Source organism: Lepidochelys olivacea (assembly GCF_965140295.1).
Source record: "Lepidochelys olivacea isolate rLepOli2 genome assembly, chromosome: 4".
NCBI lineage: Eukaryota > Metazoa > Chordata > Testudines > Cheloniidae > Lepidochelys > Lepidochelys olivacea.
In genome coordinates, this window is record NC_140414.1 from 61,465,987 (window position 1) to 61,491,191 (window position 25,205).

At 40.2% G+C, this 25,205-nt stretch overlaps 1 protein-coding gene across 2 annotated transcripts in view; it reads right to left on the reverse strand.

The window, feature by feature from the left end:
* Window positions 1-641: 641 nt before the first annotated feature.
* SLC10A7 (solute carrier family 10 member 7) overlaps window positions 642-25,205 on the reverse strand; it is a 201,148-nt gene continuing 176,584 nt past the window's right edge. Inside the window, exons 11-13 of one of the 2 annotated variants that reach the window (XM_084626838.1) lie at window positions 12,915-13,060; window positions 8,755-8,793; window positions 642-1,671 (exon numbers count right to left, since the gene is read on the reverse strand). In XM_084626838.1, the coding sequence (XP_084482964.1) occupies window positions 1,666-1,671; window positions 8,755-8,793; window positions 12,915-13,060 (191 nt within the window). In that variant the 3' untranslated portion in view covers window positions 642-1,665. Of the gene's footprint in view, window positions 1,672-3,463; window positions 3,516-8,754; window positions 8,794-12,914; window positions 13,061-25,205 lie in introns of those variants that run through there. The other variant, XM_084626837.1, reaches the window with a different exon arrangement.

Genomic DNA, 25,205 nt, shown 5'->3' on the forward strand with positions numbered 1-25,205 from the left:
TCTACTGCTTCACAAAATCTCATGCATCACAACTCAGCTATGCTCTTGCACTCCGAGGGGCCAAGAAGAGGGGAGTTTGCTAGAGTACGGTGGCAAAAATACAAGCACACAATAGAAGTACTGATCCCCATGTTGCCAGCAGGGGTGTTAATGTGAATGTACGAGGGATCTGATTTCCACTTGGAAAGATCGCAGTGTTTAACATTCATAGGCAGTTACAGCTGAGCTGAACAGAAACCGCCTTCCCACATTAACACTCCATGAACAGCATCCAGCACAGTTATCATATCTGCTTGAAAATGTGTCATACTTACATTTTAGTACAGTATTGTGCTTCTGGGAGATATTTTATTTATTGAGGCAATAGCTCTAAACAGAGATGATATAACCAATTCTCTACAGGAGGCTCAGGCAACTCTCAACCAGGTACTTGAAGGACATAGCGTGTGTGTGTTTTGAAGGGGAGGGAAGTGGGGCTGAGAAGCCACATACTGTACATGTCATGTATTATGTCTCTCTCTCCACCACAAAGCACCGTTCAGTAGTTATGTTAAATATTTCAGATAAATAGTGTTCTAAAAGATTTCACTGAAAAAGAGTTTTCTTAATAATTAAAAAAATTAAAGCCCCTTTGGAATTTCTCTAACGATGCAATATCATGAAATAGAACAAGATGCAGTTCGCTGAAAACCTTGGTGAACAGACACTGTCTAGTGACTCATCAAGCTCTTTACATGACCCTATGTCAGCCTCAGAAACTTCAAATGAAGGCTTTGATGCAGGAGATATCAAAGGGGATCTGGCCCCGGCTTATTCTGGGCCAGATGCTGTCCCCCTTACTTGTGTTGAGTAAGAAGTCAATAGGATTCCTTGCAGCATACATGACTGCTAAACAACTGGAAGAGTGGCAGAATCTGGCCTTCAATTCATAGTGTACTGACAATTGGAATTCTTCACTAGAGGATGTTTGGATTGTATACTGAGGTGGCCAGGGTCCTGATTTTCCAGGAATACCCAGGTTAAACAGGGGCATTTTGGTGGATGTAATTATGCATTGTTTGTATTGCAGTAGTGTCTACAAGCCCCAATCAGGAATCAAGGCCCCGCTGTTTGTATGTACAGCGTCCAATGCAATCAATGAAAAGACAGCTTTTGCCTCCAGAAGAGCTCACAGTGTAAGTAAATGATGAAAGAACACAGGTGGAGATAACAAACAAATAGGGAGAGCACAAAATAACTGACTAATGTAATAACCAGCAGACACAATACACTAACTACTACTAACTACTTGTCTAGCTACTGGCAAGATGAGAGTTGGAGGTTGACTTTTATTTTATTTTTTTTTAAATTCCCAATTTCAACATAACCACTTGACTTTTGGTTTCCCGTCCAGCAACCCCCAGCACTGAGATGAGCTTGGAATCCGGGTATTACTACTTTGGTTCCTATAGGGCACTTCCCCAGTGACTTCTCATGCAGGTTGATGCAATGGAATCCCAGAAGCGTGACAGATGGCTCCAGACTCACGGAAGTATCCTGGGTTACTTCTGGGAAAAGGGGAGTTGAAATGGGTCAGTTCCTTGAGTTCCTCCGTGAGGCACAACCTCCTTCCCCAAACTCCTCTTGGGGTATCTCCTACTCTGGGTTATGGCCAAATGTCACAATCTAGTCCTAAAATGACAGAGATTTTAGTTATGAGGACACAAGGTAGTTTAACTTGGAGTAAATTGGATATGAAGAAAAAAATTAGGCAACACATCAGGGAAAAAAAGCTCCCTGACAATAATATCCGTGGAATAATCTCCCAGGGAAGTGGTGGAAAGGCCCATCATTTGGAACAATCAAAACCAAAGCTGGCCAAAGCATTAGTGCACTGCAAACAATCTTGCTCTTACTGGGTAACTGAACAAGTCTGTCTCATCTACAACTGCTAGGATGCAACAGAGAAAGTAGATAGGAACAGACCGCTCAGGAGGAATTATAGAGTGAGGCTGACTAGAAATCGACAAAATATAAAATTTTCAATGAATGGAATTTCACTCTCAGATTTTTGTTTTTTTTTCATGTGATTTTGAATCTCTCAGTTAGTACTTTCTATAGTTTTTTCCTGCAAAATGCTAATTTTCACATAATCTCCCCATATTTTTGCATTTTATCAATGAAATATCTTTCTTTATGGACGATCCAATTTTTTGCTTAAAAACAGGCCCATTTCTTGGCACAAGGGCCTATTGAACACCAAAGCATTGGTATAAACACTCTTTTTTTCCATAAATTATTTTTTTTCCCTGCAAATGCTCCAAGTGGCACATTCATAATGGGCAAACATTTGAATGTTGAGTAGCTTTGGCTTTTGTCACAATTATTTTATCCCTCTCTAAAGGTGCCATCCACTGGTGGAGGTGCCTGGACAGCCCATCAAGCAAAGAGGCATTTTTCTTTTTATTTACTGGGTGAACAAGAGCTGGATCTGGCAGGTGGCAGTAACAACCATCCTCTAGAGGAGGGCAGCTTTAAACTCTGGGGAGGCTCCAGAGAAACCCCACTGGCAGTGGCTCTTCTGGAAATGTTCTGAATTAAGCCATTCTCCAGGTGCATTGGCCCCAGTCCTCCTCAGGCAAGCCAACTCATTTTGTGCACTGCAGCAGCCAACTCATAACCCTTTGAGCAGCAATTGCAGCAGTTTCTGGTACCGGGCACTGCTCCAGGTGGCCCACCACCTGGGTTGGCCAGCAGAAACCAGGCAGTGAAATCTGGCAAGGCATGCTTATCCCATGCATTAAGAGCTAAAAGAGTTTAGTCTGTGGTTATTTTAGTAGCCATATAGCTCCAGTGTAATTAGATTATGCTTCACGCACAGCTGTTAACCGCTCATGTGCATTTACTTCCTTAAGTGAGCTGGGTCCCTCGTTTCAGCATATTAAATAAGAGCGATAAGTGAAATACAGTTCCTAGATTTTAGCAGGGTGGGTGTCAAAATCAGTAACCAGTCAGTAAAATGGAAATCTGAAACAACAAGGTTAATTTCTGCCCAAATCTGTAATAGAAAAAACAGGTTTTAGATGAGGGGTTTCATCTAGTGGCTCTGTTGCTCATTTCATTCTCACTCTGTAGGTCGGATGGCTGACAGAGATTGTTATAAAAATCCAACTCAAAATATTTTGAAAACTTTGCCTCCACTGCTGAGAAAACTAAGTGGTGACTCATGCCCTGGTCACTTCCAGACTCGAATATTGCAATTTAATGGATTCTGAAACGGATATTCCACAGAGACTGCAATTTAGGCATGTTAGCTGCCAAGAGATCACATCAACATGACGTGTTTGCAACACATTTCCCCCATTTCTTTGATCATTGCATTGGCCACAAATTAAATCCCACTTCCTACTGAAGAGCTCACTCTCAACCACTAAGGCAAAGAAAACATTTAACAAGCTTGTTTTTTTACCTCTGCTTGTTCTCCAGTTTCTAGCACGAAGTAGGCCTGTACGTAGTGATGCCTCCTACCACGAGCTCTGGACAGAGTGAGTTAGAAGATGCAATGCACATCAGTTTTGCAGATCACTACTTTTTGTGGTAAATCATGGCACCACTGAGTAATTTTCAATATTTAAAATCAAGGCTAAAAATGTTTTAGCACATATTTATAATTATTTGAGAAGCAAACTGTATTGTTCTGTAGTTTGTTCTGTGTTAAGTGGTAGCTTCAAGGGGTTGTACATGTAGAGCTTGGTAGAAATTGTTTTTTAATAGTTTCGGTGTCTAATATTAATGTTTATGTAATAGCATTTTTTTATCCATTTACATTTCCACAGTTGTACAAAATTACGGTTTTTAAGCATTTAAAAAAATCAATTTAAGTCTTCACACTTGTGCAAAATTAAGGGAGGGTCAGACAACTATTTAATGACAGTAGGCACAGACTCCAAAAGTTAAAAGTTTTATAACAGCTAAAACACAAATTGTCAACATCACATGTCAAAATAGACAAAGTAAATATCCTTAAATCAGACTCTAATAAAATTCTCAAGCAGCATTTTTTCTTACTTTTCCTATCTGTATATTTTGATCATCATCAATGGAAATATTTTTTTGTCGGTTTGTGTGTGTACAGTGGAATTGACATGTACCAACATTTACCCATAATCATCTAATCCTTCAAAGCCTACATATAACCAAAAAGATTTTGATCTAAAGGATCCAAAAGAATTTACATTTGACAACTATTCTTGGTATGCGGTTCAAAGATGAGAAAGTAAAGAGACACCTAAGTATGGTCTCCTAAGAAGGTACAATCTGTACAATCTAGGAGGCTGGATTGACTTCAGAACTCTTGTAATCTGGGCCAGTGGAGATCAGGTTTGTTATGGGTTGGAGAGGACAAACCAAATAAAACTACTCTTCATTTACTCTGTTAGCATGCTACATAATACAGAGCAGTTTTAGAACAACAGAAGTGCTTCTCAAGTAGCTTTCCTTGCAAGATTACTTCATAGTTTGACAGACAGCTCATTGGAGATGCACAAATGTAACTGAAGGGCAGAGTTTAATATCTTGTCTATTTAACGTGTTTGCAAGAGGCCATGGCTACATGTGGCACTTTATAATAATGGTAATATAACTGAATTTGAATGATAACAAAATGGAGAATTTATGATTTAGCCTCTTATCAGGTAGTAATTCCCCAAATACAACACTCCAGTGCTGCAACATCTATTTAATTGCAAAATAGTTTGCATGACACAAGTTTTAAAAAGTATGATACTGTGATAGTCTGATATGCAGAATTCTGTAGAAGATTATGATTCAATACGAAATGCAATTCAGTGTTTTCTGTATTTCATTTTTTAATGCCAGAATAACATCAAAAAAAGAAACAACTCTTCCACATGTGAACTTGCAAACAATTATATATTTTGGACTTGTTTCTCTCTAGAGATGTATGCATACATACACACACAGAGGTATGAATGTATATATACACACAATTTGTGTGTGCTTACTACACACAATTTTTCATCCTGCTTTCTATCTCACTCCTGCATCAAGATATTCCTGCAGAAAATCATGCACATGTACAACTGAAGGTGAAAATTGTGATTAGGGAGCATACTACAAAGGTTTCCTCTTTCCCTGTTCACCAGAATAATTTATACAAATTTTATATGTATTTTTGTGAAACCAAACTGCTGAATTCTTCTGTTTCTCCTCTGTGGATGGATACAAGTCATCAGTCTCTCCTATGACTGTTGCTCTTTTAGCCTGTGTGCTGCACAAACTAAGCAACTGACACAAAAAGTACAAAACCCAAAAAAGTAGTGGATAACGATTTCAAAAGAATTAGAAAATTATTTGACTTGAACATATTACTTAGGTCATTATACCCTTTTAGCTTTGGAGCTTTGTTTATTCCAACACATAAGAGATGATTAGCTGTTCTGTTAACTCTTGATAGCCAGAGTTGACAATACGACATGTGATTTTTTTTTTTTTTTTGCATTGACAGTAATATATGGAGCCTCAGATATACAGAATGTAAGGCATTAATGAGTGAGCAGAATCCTTGAAGTCCTAAACATAGTCCAAAAATCTCATTTATATTAAAAGGAGTTTTATTCTGAATATAGACTGCTGGATTTCTCCCAATAAATGTGAAGCCAAGGCCAGAAACATTCAGAATGTTTTCTAATCCTCTACTTATAAAACAGCACTATATTCAATTAATTTATTTAAATCTGATTACAACTTGCCATATCTTCTTAATGATTCTCACCTTTCCTGCTACATAAAAACAGGTCTTGAAGTTATTTATATCCACAAGAAAAGGACTGTCTCTAGACAAAGAACTTTTTTTCAATTTAATTAGTGAAATATTTTAAAAATTGTTCACACGTTTTTTTTTTTTTATAAAAAGGAACATGCAGAAAATTCTACAACTTCACTGACAAAAGAATGAAACCTCAACTTACAACCCCTCCCCCACCCCCAAAACACAGACCCAGATGATAAGGAAGTTTGTCTTTCCCCTAATTTCACATTAACAAAACTAAGTCCCATGTGTTCCTTTTATAAAGGCATGTAAGCATAATTGAAGGCATAAAATGAACAGCTAAACCATCTTTAAACATAACAGAATATTTTGGATATGAATAATTAAGTTCCACTAAGTATGGATTTAAAAACTTATTTCAGATTTGCTTTATCTCTCGTTCAGAATAATACATCCAACATTAATTTATGTAAAAACAGGAATTAACATATACCATTTAGGCTGCTCTAAACCATCACTAATTACACTAAAGGATCTAACAAAATTCTCTGGAAAATAGTCTTAAGAATATTTTTAACACAATAAAATTATAACAAAGACAGACATTTTCAACGGAATCTAAACTAGTTGTTGCATTTATTGAAGGCGTTAGATTCAGTACATAGAGGTAGATCAGTTGGAATATTAGCAGTGTATTGGCTGTTTAGAGAGGACACAATCAATAAAGGGGGGGAAAAGCAATTGTGTGTGCTAGAATTCTTTTAATAATTTATAACAGTCAACCACAAACTCATGCTGTCTTTGGGCTTGATTCAATGCCTATTAAAGCCAACAGAAAAATTCACTGATCTCAACTGGAGCTGGATCAGGCCTTTTTATACTTTGAGGGTTCAGAGACAGATTCATGGAAACAAAACAAAAAAGCTATAATGGAACTGTGCCCTTTAGCTAACCCTTGGCTGCTCTCAGTGTTCTTAAGCATTAGGTAAAGGAATTTTGATGCATATGGAGCCACTTTATGTTAAACATTTGATAAAGTGAAGCTTATGATTTGGAGCTAAAAACTTATGTTTGATCTACTTTCATAACTGGGTTTGAGCACACCTCTAAAGGCACACTTATCAAAAACATCTTTGAGCTCACTGGCCACTGCTCTGTGCATTATTTGCAGCTGAAAAGAAGCTTAGATAATACAGGCCCAATCTTGGAAGGCGCTGAGCACCCTCAACTCTCATTCGTGTTTAGTTTCATTGGTTCAACTCTAGTTAATGGAAACTGAGGGCGTCAGCACCTTGCAGAATCTTTGTTGCTTGCATGTTTTATGATCAGGGATTGATGATTTCAAAACACATCACTGACAGCCAGTAATAATGTCTGATATTTTAATCTCAGTGGCAATGGAGCAGCCTACTACAGACCTCTGCTAACACAAGGCATCTCTGCTTGGCACCAAATGGAATCCTCTTATGTTAAACCAACAGGAGAGATACAGCGAAAAATAACAGGAGAGATACAGCGAAAAATAATTTGACAAACACATGGGGACATGCATCCCAAGCATCTTAAGACAGATCAACAGCTGGTATAAATCTTCATAGCTCAATGGAGCTATAGCAGAGAAACTGAGGATCTTCCCCTTTGTGTTTGCAGTTACTGCTTGCAATGCAATTGAGTGCAAGGGGAATAGCGACATACAGGATACCTCTGAACTCTATACTTTTATCTATCTTATTGTTTGAAGTTTTCTTTTTTTCTCTTTTATTTTTTAATGGACAGTCACCACCACAATTCCAGCAGAGAGGTACATCTTAAAATTCATGTTAATGCACCCATTCTAATTGCCTGACATTTTGAATAAGGTGCTTGTTGTGTGTTCAACTATATACCTGTTCTCCATGTATCCTTGGTCCCTTTTCTCTGTTTATTAAAAAAAAATTCTATATTTTTAAAGAAAATATTTGCAATTGATTGTAAAATTAACCATGATAATGTTTTTGTTGTTAGAAGCATCCTTCTTAATTTGCCTTACAACCTTCTCAATTAGAGAAAAAAACTGTCAACTTTCTTGTCCTCATGAGGTTTATTAACATGGCAATATATAACTTAGTTTTGCTTTTACTATGGTAAAGATTCTATTTTAAAAATAGCAACTAAATCCTATCACTGCAAATCTCTGTGTTGCATTTGGGAGAAAGAACAGAAAAAAAGAAAAAAAATGTGTTCACCTTGGATAAATAATAAAAAAAAAACCTCTTAGTTGCAAAACACAAATATTTCACTCATAACCCAAGCACCAGACCATTTCTTTGAAGAAGCTTATGATGCACTTAAGACATACAATGCCACAGTATCATAATACAGAACTGAAAGAAATTTCTTGAGAAACCATTAACTTTGAAGGAATGTCTAGACAACTGTGTCAAGAAATGCAAATAATTTATGCTTCTCAGCTCCTACCCAATGGATGGCCCCATGCTGAGTGTACACAAACTCAGAAGAAAAAGGCATGTCACAGTCATATGACTAGGGAGGAGAAGAGAATCGCATAGAAATTCAAGTTAATCTTGAACAGAACTTCAGAAAGCACTTCTCTAAAGTTAGCCAGCATAGCCCCTGGTCATTTTAGCTAGTTTAAAACACTAACTTACAGGTGGTGCATCCTAGCTTCAAATGAGAGGTGATGAAGGGAACACAGCTTTTAATTATTATGATAATTCGTTCTGTTAGAAAAATAAAAACTAAATGACTACAAAATACTGTACAACCTCTTGCAGTAACTAACAAAGTGGCTTCTGGAATCAATGCTTTTGCCAAAAATGCATTTTTAAGGCACTTAAACAGGTCTCTCTTATTTAATATATATAGAAAAATAAAATATGCGCTAAAGCAACATTCACAAATACCAGTCTTCTCAATTGTCTGTGTGTGTACAGTATAGTACATATATACATTCACTGTGACACGGACTGCTTCCATTGTTATACCTTCACAGGTGCTTTGGGCTGTCTTGTTAATTTCAGTGCCTGCAAACATGAAACAAAACAGTCATTTATTGCGTTGCTAAAGACTATAACCAAATACAAGGCAAGCTTTCATTTTAGTGGGTGCAAAGGGTTCAGTATATTTCCAGGTGGCTCTGAGAAGCCATATTATCCAGCTTTATTACAGTTTATAACTGAAAGATTCTAAGTCGTTTCCACTCAGTTAGAGTCAAGTTTTTTGTGCTGTGAAGGATTTTCATCTTATCTGGAAAATAAAATCACTTGACTCTAAACTGAGCTGTGTGCCTCTGTGGAGGCAGAGTAGCAGCTGGAGGGGGCAAATGCAAACTCCCCTCTACTTGCATTTCAGTCACTGTCACTCACTGAGGTGCTGGGGAGTTTAGTGTTACAACTTTTGACTAGTACCTGTGTCCTTCCTGAGTGGCAAAGCCCAGCAGGAGAGCACTGGAACTGTTGGAGGAGACTGTCAAAGCATCTCTGCTGGTGGGCTGAGATTCAGCTATCCATAAGAGAGCAACTGGTAGGCTCTGCTCAAGAAATCATCTTGTGAGGCAGATAATCCAATTATTGACCTGTTTTAAATTCCCTTTTTGGGGACAGATTGTTGAGAAGGTTAAGGAGAGGCTATTCAGATAATATCTGGAGTCCTCGCATTCCCTTGACTTCTGATCATGAGGTTTCAGGCCTGATTATAGTACAGAAATTGTACCAGTTGCATTGACTGGTGATCAAATATCACTGTTTCCTTTCCGAGAAGTCCCAGATGGAAACAATAAGCAAATAAGTTATCAGTCCTGAGGCCTCTCACACAGTAGTTTTAAATATATTTAATGTCTGTATCAGTTTCTACAGCTTGTCAACCACCCCATTAAATACTTATACAAGACTAGATGCCGCCAATATGCTGACAACACCCAGCTCTACATTATCTTGGTGCATGACCCAACGAGTGAAGTCGAGCAAATTAGTCCTTGTCTAGCTGAGGCTCAACTCATACAAAGCGGAGATAGTGCTTCTAGGTTGGTGGGGAGAAGACCTCTTGTTTTAGGGAGTACACGTAGCGGTTTGTCCTCCAACTTGCAGTGTTGGTGCTGGATTAGACTGTAACTGCTCCTGGATGCTCACATAGTAGCTGTGAAGAACGCTTTCTTTCAGCGGCATTTGTCAGAGAAGCATGGCTTCTTCTCTTGAGTGTAGACCCTATTTATTAGCCATGCCTCTGTCGGGGGAGATAAAATTGCTGCAATGCACCCTACATGGCACTTAATGTGGTTGTCTATTTATTAAGTAGTGTGTCCTATGGCACATTACACCAGTGCTCTGTGATCTATACAAGCTTCCAATCAGCTTCTAGATGAAATATAAAGTGTTGAAAAAAAGCTTTACATGACCTGATTACTTGAGAGGCAAGCTCTTTCCTGTGGTATAAGTCTGAAATTTCTATCCGGGATGGTGCTAGTCCTAATAGCCCATTGTTTTATAAAGGGGGAGGGAGGAAGGACATTTTCTAAGAGAAGTTCTGAACTCTGGAAGTTAACTCACAACTCCTATAGGTCCTAGAGAGATGGGATTTGCTGACCCTTATCAGAGAACAGTCATGCTTTTTCCTGGGCTTATCCTGAAGGGGTACTTTAACAGATGTAAGTTGGTATGAGGATGGAGACCATTATTTTGCGGTGGGTTGATTAAATAAGAGAATTATATTTTGAGAGATGTAATTTGGTGGGTCTTTGCAAATATCTGTCCTTTAGTTTTATACATTTTTCAAGCCTGTAAAAGCTCCTTGGCAAATGTTATTTAAAACCAACATAAAAAAATTCCTTAAAAATAAATTGGGCATATGTAATGCCATGTCTCCCAACAACTATCAGCATTTAACAACTGCCAAAATTTAGCCATTAGAAACTGTACTCTTGGATATTATATACCAAGGGGTTCAGGAGAGAGAGACAATTTCACATTTTGTTTGGGTAACAATTTCTTTTACTTTGTAGTTTGGCAGATTTTGCTGCCATATTTACAAGCTAGAAATATCCTACTGCAGATGAACCTCTAAATATTTAAATTCAATTTCATACAAGCAGATCACATGTACTATCATAATTAAGCAAGAATGTCAGTGGAACTGAGAACTGTGACTGGATAACCGTCTCCCACTGCAAGAGAAATGCCAAAGTGAAGCCAAGGTGTTTATAGAAAATAAACATCAAGGTGATGATGACATGTTTATTTTCAAAGCGGGAGACCATTATCCAGTCACAACATTCAGTTCTATTGTAATTATTGCATCTGTACCAAAAACTTCATTGATTTTAAAAAAATAGAGTAATTAAAATAATATTCATGTGAATAACCCAGGAGACCAAGTGAAATATATTGGTGCAGCAGAATGACAGTTTCTCAAAATATCTTTATTGCAGCATTATAGTCTGAGTAGATGACTTGTCTGGTACTTAATGAATAAGAAACTAGTGCTTGGTGCACCTCCAAAGGAGGTGCAATGGTGGTTCCATATCACTTTTGCTCTCCCCCAGTCTTGTACCCTGCCTGAAGGCTACTGTAACTTGCAACTGACAACAGCCTCAAGAGGCCTTTACTACAAGTGGAGATCACAGATGTGCAGATTAGCTCCAGCCATAGTCCCTATCCTGGCCACAGGGAAGAGAGAGGTGATACTAAAGCTGTAATGCCCTAGCAGTGTGGGTGATCATACTCTGGCCAGAGATGCCAGTTTAACTGGGCTTTTTTCAGGACTAGCACAAAGTTAGACCCAAGCACAGCTGAAGATCAGGACTACTGTACTTTTATTGATAAAATCTGTCTGAAAGGGCTTTTTTAGGGGATGAAATTTTCAATCTGAGTTTTAGGCCATGATTTTCAAAAGTGACTAGTGATTTTGGGTTCCCAACCTGAGATGCCTTAAAGTGGCCTGACTTTTAGACAGTGCTGAGGATCCACTCTCTGGAAATTGGCACCGTTTGAGGTGTCTCAAGTTAGGAAACCAAAAACCGAGGCACCCCAAATCACTAGTTTGAAAATCCTAGCCTCAGAGTTTGACACGGGCGTTGGACTGACAGCAGTGAAGGCTGATGGCCTCTTTGGCTGCTGACTCAACAACCCCAACATTTTTGTTGAAAATTTGAAATTCTGAAAATTTCAGTCAGCTTTCTTCTCTGCCTACTGAGGAGGCTTAGGCAGTGGCAGTGTAAGCTTTCCCACACTGTGCTGTAATGTACCTCAACTTTCACCTACAAGGACTCCCTGTATGGGTGAGAGTTTCCCAGTCTCCATATACATTCAATCCTTGTCATCTCTGCTAACCAGAGGTGCCAATTAGTGTCCATCACAAGGATTTGTTTCTCTGGTGTTGTTATTTCTATCTTAAGAACTGGACAGACACCACTAAACCTATTTCACATGGACCACTGAACAGCTGTCAAATGGTAATAGCACCAATCACTGCTATAATAAACTGAATTTGACCCAGTGACTTGGAGATGAAAAACCTCTCTGTATCATGTTGCAGCCCTATGAACCAGCCAATGCTATATTTTTGTTTTTAAAACTTGACATGAAATACCAGTCATCCACCTAGTAATCTGTATATTTTTCATAAAGTATAAAGGACAACATAATGTTAGAAAACAATTAAAGCTTTAGTCCTGAATGATTTTAATTCATTGCATACAGGGCTCTTGTTTAAAAACAACAACAAAACCCAGCATATACACAAGATCTCAAAATGATAGATATATGAAATCTCACCAGAAGAGAAATTCCAAAGCTAGCTTTATTTGATAGAGATTGGCTCATGCTGTTAAATTCAGATCTATGAAGGGCCTTCTTATTGGGGGTTTTCTGAGTCAGGTGCCTGGCTTGCTAATGAGCAAGGAGCCAGCTGCAGAGGTCTGATCTGGATCTGAATTTCTCAAAAATCTGGGATGTTTGAATCCTGGGTTTTCATTCAGTCTTATTTTGAACACCACCACCATAAAACAAGAAAGGAACAAAGGAAACCCCTAGCCCAGGATCTACAAGAACAATGAAGGGTTTCAGAGTTACATTTACTCACAGTTATTTTTTCTTACATTTAAAAAGAAGTACTCTGCATTATAAATATGTCTGTGGGTGCAATTTCTTACCTTCTGTCTAGAAACCATCCAAGATTTTATTGTTGGTACCAACACACTGCCAAGAAGAATCTGAGCTGGGTGATAGATAAGTAAGGGGACGGAAATTAACGACAGGTGCTCATAGCCGGAAAATACTATCTTCAGCATTGGAATCCCTGTGGACACAAAGACAGCAGACTTAAGACTCCAACTTTGCTTTTCATTTCAAGGATCACAGCAAAACCTTTTACATTTTACTAAGATTTCAACTAGAGAAAAAGAACATTTCTGCAAGAATGAAGACACAGAAGAATCTTGTGAAAGGCAAAAAAAAAAAAGGTTATTACACAACAACTCCACTGCAGAGGACCCTTTCCTCCTCTGGCAAAGCTTTAGAATACCAGAAAGGCTTGAAACAGAAGTTCCCTAATTAAGTGGAGTGATGCCAAGCTCCAGCCAGAGGCTTGATGCAGATTTGCCTTGATGGAGAGTGATTGTACAGGTGCAGGAAGGAGTCTTGGATTTTTTTTATTTTTTTTTCTCTCCTTTGCTCTATCCTCATTTTTCTCACTTGTTCCCTATGAACCTGCCCATTTGCTCCCATTCATAATCTTCCTCAAGTCCTACCAGCTGTGTGGGAGCACTGTGCACCTACAAACTCCTGATCCACTCCTTTTTCATAGAGAAGTGTTCAATCATCAGCCTTCCCTGCTCTGACTGATGCTTATGGCTCAGATGGAGCCAAGTGCCTGTCAAAGGGAATATTCATTTGTTAGCGAGATAGTATCACTTCCCACTCTAACAATGAGTTTCTGAAGAAAGGGAGGAAGACAAAAGTCCTAATGAATTAAAGGGGCAGAACAAATCAGCTGAAGTAGTTAATGGAGAACTAGGAAATGGTTAGAGTACAGAGGAGGCTGGCGGTTGGGAGGAGTGGAAGTAAAGTCCCAAATGTAGGACATCTTTCCTAGGAGACTTAGTTTGAGCTCAGCAGTGCTATTTCTATTACACTTTCCCAAGGAGAATCTTGATAGATAATGAATTTGTATGTCTCTGTCTGACTCAGCCATTATATACTAAAACAAGGTATCTTTTTAAATACTTGTTCTGTAAAATAAATTTATATAATCTGAGAGGATCTCTTTTTATGGAATGTTTTTCCATATAGGGCTGGAAATAAAACACAAAACTCTTCACCTTTAGGTCACTGATTCAACTCTAGGGAAAGGATGGCAGGGATGAGATCTGCGAAACTTTCATTACAAAACCCGCATAGGTGAAATTTTTATCATAAACCCAAGCTTGGGTTTGTAGAGGCTGGCAAATCTCAGCTGAGTTTGGAGGAAACATGAACCATCTGAACATAAGAATAGCCTTACTGAGTCAGACTAAAGGTCCATGTCTTCTGAGAGTAGCCAGTGCCTGATGCCCCAGAGGAAATGAACAGAACAGGTAATCATAAAGTGATCCATCCCCTCACTCATTCCCAGCTTCTGGCAACCAGAGGCTAGGGACACCATCCCTGCCCATCCTGGCTAATAGCCATTGATGGACCTATCCTCCATGAATGTACCTAGTTCTTTTTTGAACCCTGTTATGGTCTTGGCCATGACAAGCGGCTCCTCCCCAGCACTGCACACAAGTATGTTTAGATGTCTTAAGAGGTCTGCAACCATCACACCCGGCAGGCAATTCACCACATTGTTCTCCTGGCCATCACAAACCCATCTATCTACATTCCTAATAACCAAAGCCTCCATGACTATTACCTGTCTCTTCCCAATAACTGGGGTCCCCTCCTCTGGAGGGATCTCCTCAATGCGAGGACACCGTGACACCATCTGGAAGGAGGGTCCCAACTATGAGATTGTTTTCCTCCATCCCAGCTTGATGTTCTCCTTCTGAGACGTTCAACCTTCTCAACAGCCCAGCGGTTGTCAGAGTGGGGATGGGACTGCTCTGCCATGTCCCTGAAAGTCACCTCTGTGAACCTCTCTGTCTCCCTTTGCTCCTCCAGTTCAGCCACTCTAGTCTCCAGAGCCCATAGTTGGTCTCTGAAGGCCAGGAGCTACCTGCACTGAATGCACACGTATGCCACAATCGTGCATGCAGCATTCAGTGCAATAAACTGGATATCCTCCCCCGCCCCCACTCTGCTGCTGAACTTCTGCCAGAGTTCTTTTACTCTTACTCTTGCAGGATTTTTTTGTTTTTATTCTTCATTGGGGTGGGTAGTGTTATCGGTCTAAGTTTAGAGAATGTTTGTTAGGTGCCTCTCACACATGCACACCTTACACTCCCTCGCAAAAGTCCCGTCTGCTAGCTCCTCTGGTCGCTTAGGAGCTGGTTTCTTAAACCCCTCTTCTCTTCACTCTCATCTGGATGGTGGAAGTCTAAATGAACCAAAATCAAGAAGTTTGGACAAACTGCCATGAGCCAAACCTGCAAAGCTCCACAGAGGTCTAGCAGAGAATGTAAGAGATCACACCATCTGATGGCTATTCAATGACTTATGTGTAATGAGCTGCTGATGTGAATTCCGTCCCCAGTGGACAAGTGGCCACATCACACAAATCATCTGCAGAATTAACACTACTAATGGCAGCCTAAAAAGAGAAATGAAGGCATGAACATGTCACTAGAAGGTCAACCACATGCTCCCCCGTTAGTGGGTCTGGCCATGGTTGCGGTGCATTGACAGGGCAGTGTGGGGAAACTTGGACTGATGCTGTCTGTGCTCTCCCATGCCGATACAGAAAGATACAGGATATCTTTAAGACCTCAGCCTATCACCTTTCAGAAGCACTTCATGGTTACTTACCATTTAAAAGAATACGTTATTTTGTGTAAAGATGATATAGAATGAAGTTATCCAGGTGTTTTCTTCAAACACATCAGTGTTCAAAATGTTTCTTTTAAGACACAGAAAATTATTACTATGCTCCACCAAACAAGGGTGCAGACAGAACATGTAACAGATCAGTGCCTTGTTTGGACCATAGAGAGGATTACACATGAAAGTACCAGCTATTCCCTAGGGGAGCCTTGAGAATTCATCCTATTTTATTCCTGATTTAAATGTCACTCCAGGGGACTCACACTTTGGCCTTCATCCTTCCAGACAAGGTGGGCTGGATTCTTCTTTCTGAGTCCATCTATGTGGCTTCTTAGTTGGCCAGAGCAACACTACTGAGCTGGTGAGACACTTCTTCACTCCCACCAGCTGATGGCTTGGATCCACCAAAATTACTGCTTCTAAAAAACACTAACATCCCCCTTCATTCGCGAACTCCTCCTCTTACTGGCCTCCCGGACCAAGTACTGTCTCCCTCCCTAGTTAGGCAGCATAAAACCTACTTGCCCCACATTCACAGCTCCAGCTAATCCTGATCCATGCGTGATGCTCTATCCAAAGATGCTGCCCAAACTCATCCTTATTCATGGTGCCTCCACAGCACGCCTCAGGAGCTCCTTTTAATCCAGATTGTCAGTTTCTTTACACAAAACCACTAATACTGGTTCCAGTCCTTCAAGACCATACTCATAACTAGCAGTCTTTACTCATGTGAGTATACCCAGTGAAAAACCACTAACATAATAAGGGTCTGCAGGACTGGGTCCAATATTATTAAACAAACACCTTCAAACAACATTATGGGTCTGTCATCAACCTAAAAGGGGGAGACATTTAAAGTTGGTTTTGTTGTGCCATATCTCAATTAAAAGGATGCGAGTCCTGCTGGACTTCTGAAAGGCCTGGAGGATTCATGGTAATCTGCAGTAGAAAGGGAGCTCGCCACACAGTGCAGGGATGAAAGATCTTTCAAGGACTTTCTGAGGCTAGTGAATACACTATATTTGGATAGAGTCATATGATGGATACTTGCATTGCAAAGGAGTATACTTTGCTACACATGCCCACCATGCTGTTTTTGCACACTGGAAACAGTTTTATTGCATAACAATTTGCCATCCCAAACTTCAGAACTTGAAGCATAAAAAAAAAGGTACGGTCCTCTAAATACAAGAAAGAAATCTGAAAAATGACTTACTTGCTGAACGCACTACATTCAACTTGATGATGATGATAATAATACTGTACTTAGCATTTAGGTAGCACAGTTTCATCCAGAGATCTGAATGCACTTTACAAAGGTGAATAAGCCCCATTCTCCATATTTACATATGGAGAAATTAAGACAGAGAGCTTTAATGGCTAGCCTAAGGTCACACAGGAAACTAACGGCAGAAGCAGAACTAGAACCCTGACTCCCAATTCTGTCCCAGATCCAAAGTGACGGACATGTTCTTCAAAGTCCTGGGTTGAGAATAAACATGAGAAATGTTAGCCTAAAAGTTGATTTTTTGGGGGAAAAGCTATGAGTCAGTAAAAACTGGGAAGTAAAATGAAGACTGTCATCCATAACTACGAAGTATTGTAACTAGTGTGACAATATAATTAGATTGTTGGGTACTAAGTGATCCTTAATTCATGGATTGTTTAGATACATGTCAAAACAGTAGCTCTTTGTGAGCCATTAATGTGCAATTAGAATAAAGTTTCATAATTTAACAGGAAAAGCTGACTGGGGATGGAGTAAATTTTCAGGTATGCATTAATTAAGAAAAAATCCTGTTCATTTTTTATGCAGCTCCCACTTACTGCAAACCCAGCCTTTGCCATCTTTTATGTGTTTGTACTAAATATGGAATTGGGGAGTAACACAGAATGGATGCTCAGAAACTCATGTTAGTAATGGTGAAAACAAAGTGTTGGAAGTTTGGCTTTTCATTGGCTAAAAATTACTCCCTAAATTAAAAAAAGAAAAAAGATAAATAGAAATGTTTGTGTGTAATGTGCCAAACAATACTTAAAATGCCTTCTATCCCACTAAGAGTCTATAGGACTGTAGCTGTAGTTCTATGTAAAACGTAGCCATTTATAAAATAAAAGTATCCAGAGATGTTATTGTATACCACGTAAGAAAATCTTGCAAACCCTTAATTAGGAAAAAAATACATAATTTTTAAGGTAAAAAAGAAGAAAGACTCAAATTGGAAACCTGTTACATTATTTTGTTTTGCTCTCCTATAACAAAGAGCAAAACTTTTTAAAATAAACAAGCAAACAAAGAGAGCCCCCATCTTGATTCCTGGGCTGAGGATGTATGCGAAGTTTCAGCCTGCAATGTATTTTAATGGTGAGGTTGTGAACTGCTGTTAACTGAAGCTATAACAGAAATACTGACTGAAACAGTAGTGACATGAGCAGGTGCTGCCATAACAAAAATAGTAAAGTGAAGGGGATAAATTTAAATCTTTCAGATGGATAGCAAGGAATGAAGGTGCTAAGCAAAAAGGATCTGGTTATCTTTATTTTGGTCTGTCCGCTCCTGTTTTGCTCATCACTTATAGCATACTACTACTGACTCTAATGTAGTAAGATAGCTACAGCAAGATTAAACTAATAAGTTTGCACAGCATCAGAGCACATACATTAAAATAAAATAAGGTCAGTTAGACACCTCACAGGTTTTCTCAAAATACTTTAAGCGTTTCTGAACTCATTTTTCTTGGATTTTTGTTAGCATATGTGCAGTTCTACCTGATGGTTTAAAAGTGGTTATATGTACCCTGACATATATTGCTGTATGCTTGGGTGGTGGGTTTTGTTGTTTTGTTTTTTCTTAAGAGTCATTGGGCCAGATTTTTCCTCACACTAGTGTAATCTGATTGACTTCACTGGCGTTAGTCCTGATTTACACTGCAATCAGAGGGAGGGGATTTTTTTGCTGGGATTTTCGACTCTGCTATGGCTTCACTGTATGATCTCCACGATGTAAAGCAGAGGTGGTCAAATATTCTGACAGACACGTGGTCAGGTACACACACATTCACCTCCAAGAAAAGAAGGAGCCATGGGGCCTAGTTAGATGAGAACACAGCACCTCACAGGATCAGGAGATGAAAAGCAGAAAGGAGGAACACCAACCAAGGACCGTCCAAAAAAATGTCCTCACTTCTGGGGAAAAAATAAGCATATTTCCAGTTGGATTTTCCCTGTTTCTTGCTCCCTCGGGCTTGTTCCTTTCTTCTCCTTCTCCTGTCTGCTCTCATTGTTCCTGTGTTCCCTCTCAGTCTTCAGTTCCTGTACTCCGATGGGCTCTTTTTTCTTCCTCTTCTGGTCCTTTATATTCTCCCTCACCTAACCTTTCTGTTCCTGCATATTCTCTTTTCTTCTTTTTCTCAGTTCTTGCCCTTTTAACCCATGTTCTTCTGCTGCACGAGGGTCCCAATTCTCCTCTCATTTACAGCAGTGAGAATCAGGTGTAATTCCATTGAAGGCAATGGAGTTACACCAGTGTAAACAGATGTTATGAGAGGAGGGCCAGGCTGGATTTCCATTTATTCCTGATGTTTCTGCTCTTTTCCCATGTCTTTCACCACTCTTTTACTACTAACATTAAAGCATTTTGTGATACAGTGTTAGGGGCCTAGAGCTGACCCAGTGCTCTGGTCGCTAAAGGTACTAGCTATTTCCCTCCTGGAATGGAATTAATAGGACGGATGGGGGCTCAATTAGACAGGAAGCTGACCAGCTAATGAAAGCAATCAACCAATCAGCTGGGAACAATTAAAAGGACAAGAAGAAAGCACAAGAAAGTGGCAGGCAGAGACCAGGGGATACGGGATCTCAGGATGGGGTGATCTTCCCTTCTCACTCTCCAGAGTGTGTGTTAAGGGGGAAGTTTACTTTCAGTTGTGTGTGGCTACACAAGGCTGCACTGGTGAATTGGTGGAAGGGACCTAATAAATAATATGATGGGGCTTGTGTTCACCCTGGTTGGTGGTGATTCAAAGGGTGGAGAAGGTAGCCTGTTACGTATGTGGAGCAGATATGCAAGTAGGAGAAAATCTGCTTGTCCAACCTCCATGGCTATCAAAATGGCCAACAATAACGGTGGGGTATCTACAACACAAGGGTACTGAGTGTGTGTGCCAGAAAAGCTCTTTTTTCTCCCCTCACCTATGCTGATTTGGCCCCAACATTGTACTTTGGACATCCCTGATCTAAGGCTACCGGTTCCCAAGTAACTAACTCAACTGAAATCCGTTTTCCCCTCCCCCATCCTTGCACCCAGTGCACATCTTTCACTTCCTCTCTCTCTCTCCCCACAACCCCGTTGTTACTTTCACATGTTCTAGTCTCCTTTATACAAGGCCCTATGAAAATATCATGTGGCACTTCATTATATTTAGTTAACTGTAAAATAATAAAAAAGTCCTACAAGATTTGAAGGTATTTTTAAAGCAAATTTAAATTTAGGGCTCTTTTCATCTAGCTATCATTGCAGTCATATAAATGAAGCAAATTAATTTTAATGCTCCAAGGTACTGATTCTGTGTCACCATGGTTGACAGGATCCAACCAGACTTTATGAGATGGCATTTGACTTTATGGAAGTGAGCACTGTGCACGCATTTACAATTTTACAGGGACTTTAAGCTGTCATGCTGAAAAATGTTTATAAAACATTAATCAAAAAGTGCCTCTTTAATACAATGCGTTGTCTGAAAGATGTTAGAAGGCACATATTGTAAATGGATTCTTTTTCTGACTAAAATAATTTCTACCAAAAGCATTTCCCCACTGCTATACAAGTACACAGGGTAGATAGATAAAGAGCACTTTCTCAGCACATTACTACCTGATCCAAACACTTGGGAAATCACTAATGTACAGCATGCCATATTTCCATGTCACACATGACACATTTGTCTAAAATTACCCAACAGAGTTTGACATTGCAGCATATTCCATAGCAGAGCTTTCAACTGACATCTGCCAAGTAAGAAACTTCAAGTAAGAGCTTTCTTCTTCTAACAAGCAAGTAAGAGTTTTCTTTTATCCTATACCCATGATGGAAAGGATAAAACAATAAGTACTGTAGCTCAGTTTTTCTATTTTAATATGTTTATTTTATGCTCCCTGAATTTGGAAGTTTCCTCATAGCAGCGTTTCATCACTTGCTGTTTTCTATAGTACTACTGTGATTTGAGAGAACTTAATATAACACTTTATTGCTACCAAAATACAGGCTATTATCCTTTACTCCCAAACCCGAATTATTGCTAGCTGATATACTTTTCTTTATTGTTTGGTGTTTTCCCCTTAAATGTCCATATACTAAACCATTTATCCTAAAACTTTATCACTTATATTACTGAATCACATTCCAAACATATGCATTGCACATATGAGAAACTGCAGTATTTTTACTTGGAGAAATATAGTTGGAACCACAGAAAGAGAATACCACTGAAAGTAGGGACACACAAGCCATTCAGAAGATCAGAGGAAAAAGCAAACATCACAAAAGCAATTACAAGAATTAAAATACTGTCCTTGGTCTATAGATTTGTAATATTCTATTCTATTTGTCTATACATTTCTAGTGAATCAATTACCACGGTATCTAAGAGTCATATACAAGAAATAAGACATTACTGAGTGTCACAGACTCAGACCAGAAGGATATAAGAGAGAAGTAGAAGCTTCAGAATGAGCAGGTCCCTGTTCCCTGGATAGCCAAACAAAGGCTACTCCAGGCTAATCAAGACACCTGACGCCAATTAACCAATTAAGGCTGTTAGGCTAACGGACACAGCTGGAACAAATCAAGGTCTCATTCATACTGCTTAAAAGCTCTCCTTCCCAGTTCCCTCAGGGGAAGCCCAGGTGAAAGGAGCTGGAGGAGAGAAAGCATCACTGAATCCTGAGGTAAGGGTGAAGCTAGGAAAAGGGGACCACGGGGAAGTGGCCCAGGGAATCAAAGCAGCATCAATGGTGAAGGGAAAACCGCTAACAGCTGCTACCATTAGGATCCCTGGGCTGGAACCCGAAGTAGAGGGTGCGTCTGGGTTCCCCCTTTCCCCCCATGCTTTACAGAGATCCTCTTGAGAGGGGAAGCAGACTTTGGTCCAGGCAGGAGGCCAAACTGCACCTACTGAGCTCTAAGGAGCAACAGAGACTACGGGTATTCCACCTTCCCACCTCCCATACTGGCCTGTGATGAAAGTAGCTCAATAAGCTGTAACCTTTGCCACTATACTGAGAAAGGGAGGTCATATTGAGGGCCTTAGTGACCTTCTGAGGCCACTGAATCTGCCTGGAAGTGTGAGACCCACCAGTACAGGCTTGGAGCTTTGTCACATGAGTTATGAATAATAGTAGCTTTTCTAAGTTATATTGTCTTTCTACAGGATCACTTTGGAAGTTGATTACAAAAGGAGGGATGCCAGGACATTTAGCAGCCTTCTTGATTGAGGAAATACCTGTTCAGAGAGGTGAGTCTTGCATTGGGATCTGTCCAAGACAGGCAAGACACTAGCTCAGTTTGATTGCCAGTAGCAGGGAGTTTCATAAGACCCTACCACTAAGAACACACTGCCAAGCAGCCTCTGAGAATTCTCCTAGTGGTTTTGCCAGCCACATCTTCCCTGCTATGGCAGCATTCTCAGAGGGGTGCAGAAAGGTAGTCATGGTTATGAGTAGGTTCTAACCTATTTAGGATTTAGAAGTTGAGAACAAAGCTGTTAAAGCAGACAAGAACTTGGATGGGGAGCTGTTGTTGAGCACAGAGTACTGGTGATGTACTGTGATCAGTCTGTCTTGTTCAGGGGAGATGTTGCATGCTGTACCAGATGGAGCTTTCATGGTTATCCTAGACAGAACACACTGCAATAGTTTAGCTTTGAGGTGACACAGGATATATTACTACGGCTAGGTCTGTGTCCTAGAGGAAGGAACACAAACTTCTGGTTAGCTGTAGATGGAAGAAGGTATTTTTGGCCACGGTTTTTTAAAATCCTGAAACTGCACACCACTTTGATTTATTTATTATTTGGCATATGCAATGCGTTCAAGCCAAGCCACACTGTTCTTATCAGCAATGTTCAGGGCATGAAGACCTCCAGGAAGTTGAGTCATTTTGCATTCCTCAAGAATGTGTGTCATGGTTTGTGGCTGCCCGCACTGACATAGTGGACTATCTCTGAAATGTCACTGAAATACTGCTGCAGCACAAATTCCATGTCTGGTACGAAATCGGTTGAGAAGGCTCCATTGCCTTTGTGGTAAATCAAACACGGGTTGACATTGAGTCAGAGACAAGATAATTATTTGTCACTTTCTCTGCAGACCATGAAGCTCGCCACGCATCCTCTACCATAAATCTCTCACACTTAAACTTATCCACAACGGGTGCTGTGAGGGCAGATGACCCTGTGGTGGATTAACAAAGTCTTTAATTAATGGTAGATGTGGTATATCATGCAATTTTGTCACAAGCTTTGCTACTCTTTCATCTCTGCGAACACTGGGTGGAGCAATATTGCAGAGAACTGGTAACCATGGTAGAGGAGTAGATTTAAGTGTGCCTGAAATAATACACATGGTGGTTATAAGTTGTACATTGATTATCCTTGTGTGAGATGAGCCAGCCCATACTGGAGTGCAGTACTCTGCTACTGAGTAACAGAGTGCCAAAGCTGAAGTGCATAACGTTTGGGTGTTGGTGCCCATGTCATTCTGGCCAGTTTTCTGAGTAGGCTGTTGTGTGTTTTGACCTTACTCATTGTCTTTGTAAGATGATCGTGATATGTGAGAGTCCTATCCAACATAATGCCTAGACCGGACGTGAATCATGCTTTATTTGCTGACCACTGAAAACTATATTCAACTCTCTGCCCACTTGTGCATGATGTAAGAACTGCAAAGAGCTACAGAAGGCCCCGCCCCCGCAAATCCCATTGGCTGTGGTTCCCAGCCAATGGGAGCTGTGCGCGGAGCCCCCAGCCCTTCTGGTGCCTAGGAGCTGCAGGGACATGCGGATCTGGGTAGGGAGCCCCTGCCAGCCCCACCAACCCTCCCCTGCCAGCACCAGCAGGGTACCAGGCCACCTCCTCTAGCACTCATGGCACACCTGACCACCTCCGACAGAGCACCCACGGCCTGCTGCCCAAGTTTTAATTAGGGGTATATAGTAAAAGTCAAGGCCAGGTCACAGGCCCTGAATTTTTGTTCACTGCCTGTGACCTGTCCATGACTTGTACTAAAAATACCCATGACTAAAATGTAGCCTTAATAATAAGACAGAAAATATCATATTGTCTCTATATAAATCCATGATATGCCCACATCTTGAATACTGTGTGCAGATGTGGTCGCCCAATCTCAAAAAAGATATACTGGAATTGGAGAAGATTCAGAAAATGGCAACAAAAATGATTAGGGGTACGGAGCGTCTGCCATATGAAGAGAGATTAATAAGATTGGGACTTTTCGTCTTGGAAAAGAGATCATTGGTGGGGGGAGATATGCTAGAGGTCTATAAAATCATGACAGGTGTGAAAGAAAGTAAATAAGGAAGTGTTATTTACTCCTCATAACACAAGAACTAGGGGTCACCAAATGAAATTAATAGGCAGCAGGTTTAAAACAAACAAAAGGAAGTACTTCTTCACAAAACACACAGTCAACCCGTGGAACTCTTTGTCAGAGGATGTTGTGAAGGCTAAGACTATAACAGGGTTCAAAAAAGAACTAGATACATTCATGGAGGATAGGTCCATCAATGGCTATTAGTCAGGATGGGCAGGGATGGTGTCCCTAGCCTCTGCTTGCTAGAAGCTGGAAATGGGTGGCATGGGATGGATCACTTGATGATTACCTGTTCTGTTCATTCCCTCTGGGGCACCTAGCATTGGCCAGTGTTGGAAGACAGGATACTGGGCTAGGTGGCCCTTTGGTCTGATCCAGTATGGTCGTTCTTATGTTCCATCAACAACGTCCACATTTGTAGCCTTGCGAACAGCACTTTATGGTTGAATGTATCAAAGGTGGCCGACCATCCTAAAAGTATTACGGTGGATATTTTTCCTCTGCCTAAGGGCATAAGAAGATCCTTCATCTGTGCAATTAGCACTTTTTTGGTGCCATATCTAAGTCTCAAGTCTGACTGGGAAGAGTTCAGGAGCAGCTGACGTTATTTTGCCACTGCCTTCTTGATAGCATCTAAATTATGCTGAAAGAAACCCTCGCTTAAAGTATTTTAAGAGGTGAGGAACTCAATTCAGATCTCAATTCAGTTTCAACGTGGGGAGGAAGAGGGACAAACTGAGGCCGCAGCAGAAGAAAAAAATGTCGAAAGAGGAAGTTGCACAACGAAATGGTGAGAGATTAAAGGAGCTTGGTGGGACAACATAGAATCATAGAATATCAGGGTTGGAAGGGACCTCAGGAGGTCATCTAGTCCAACC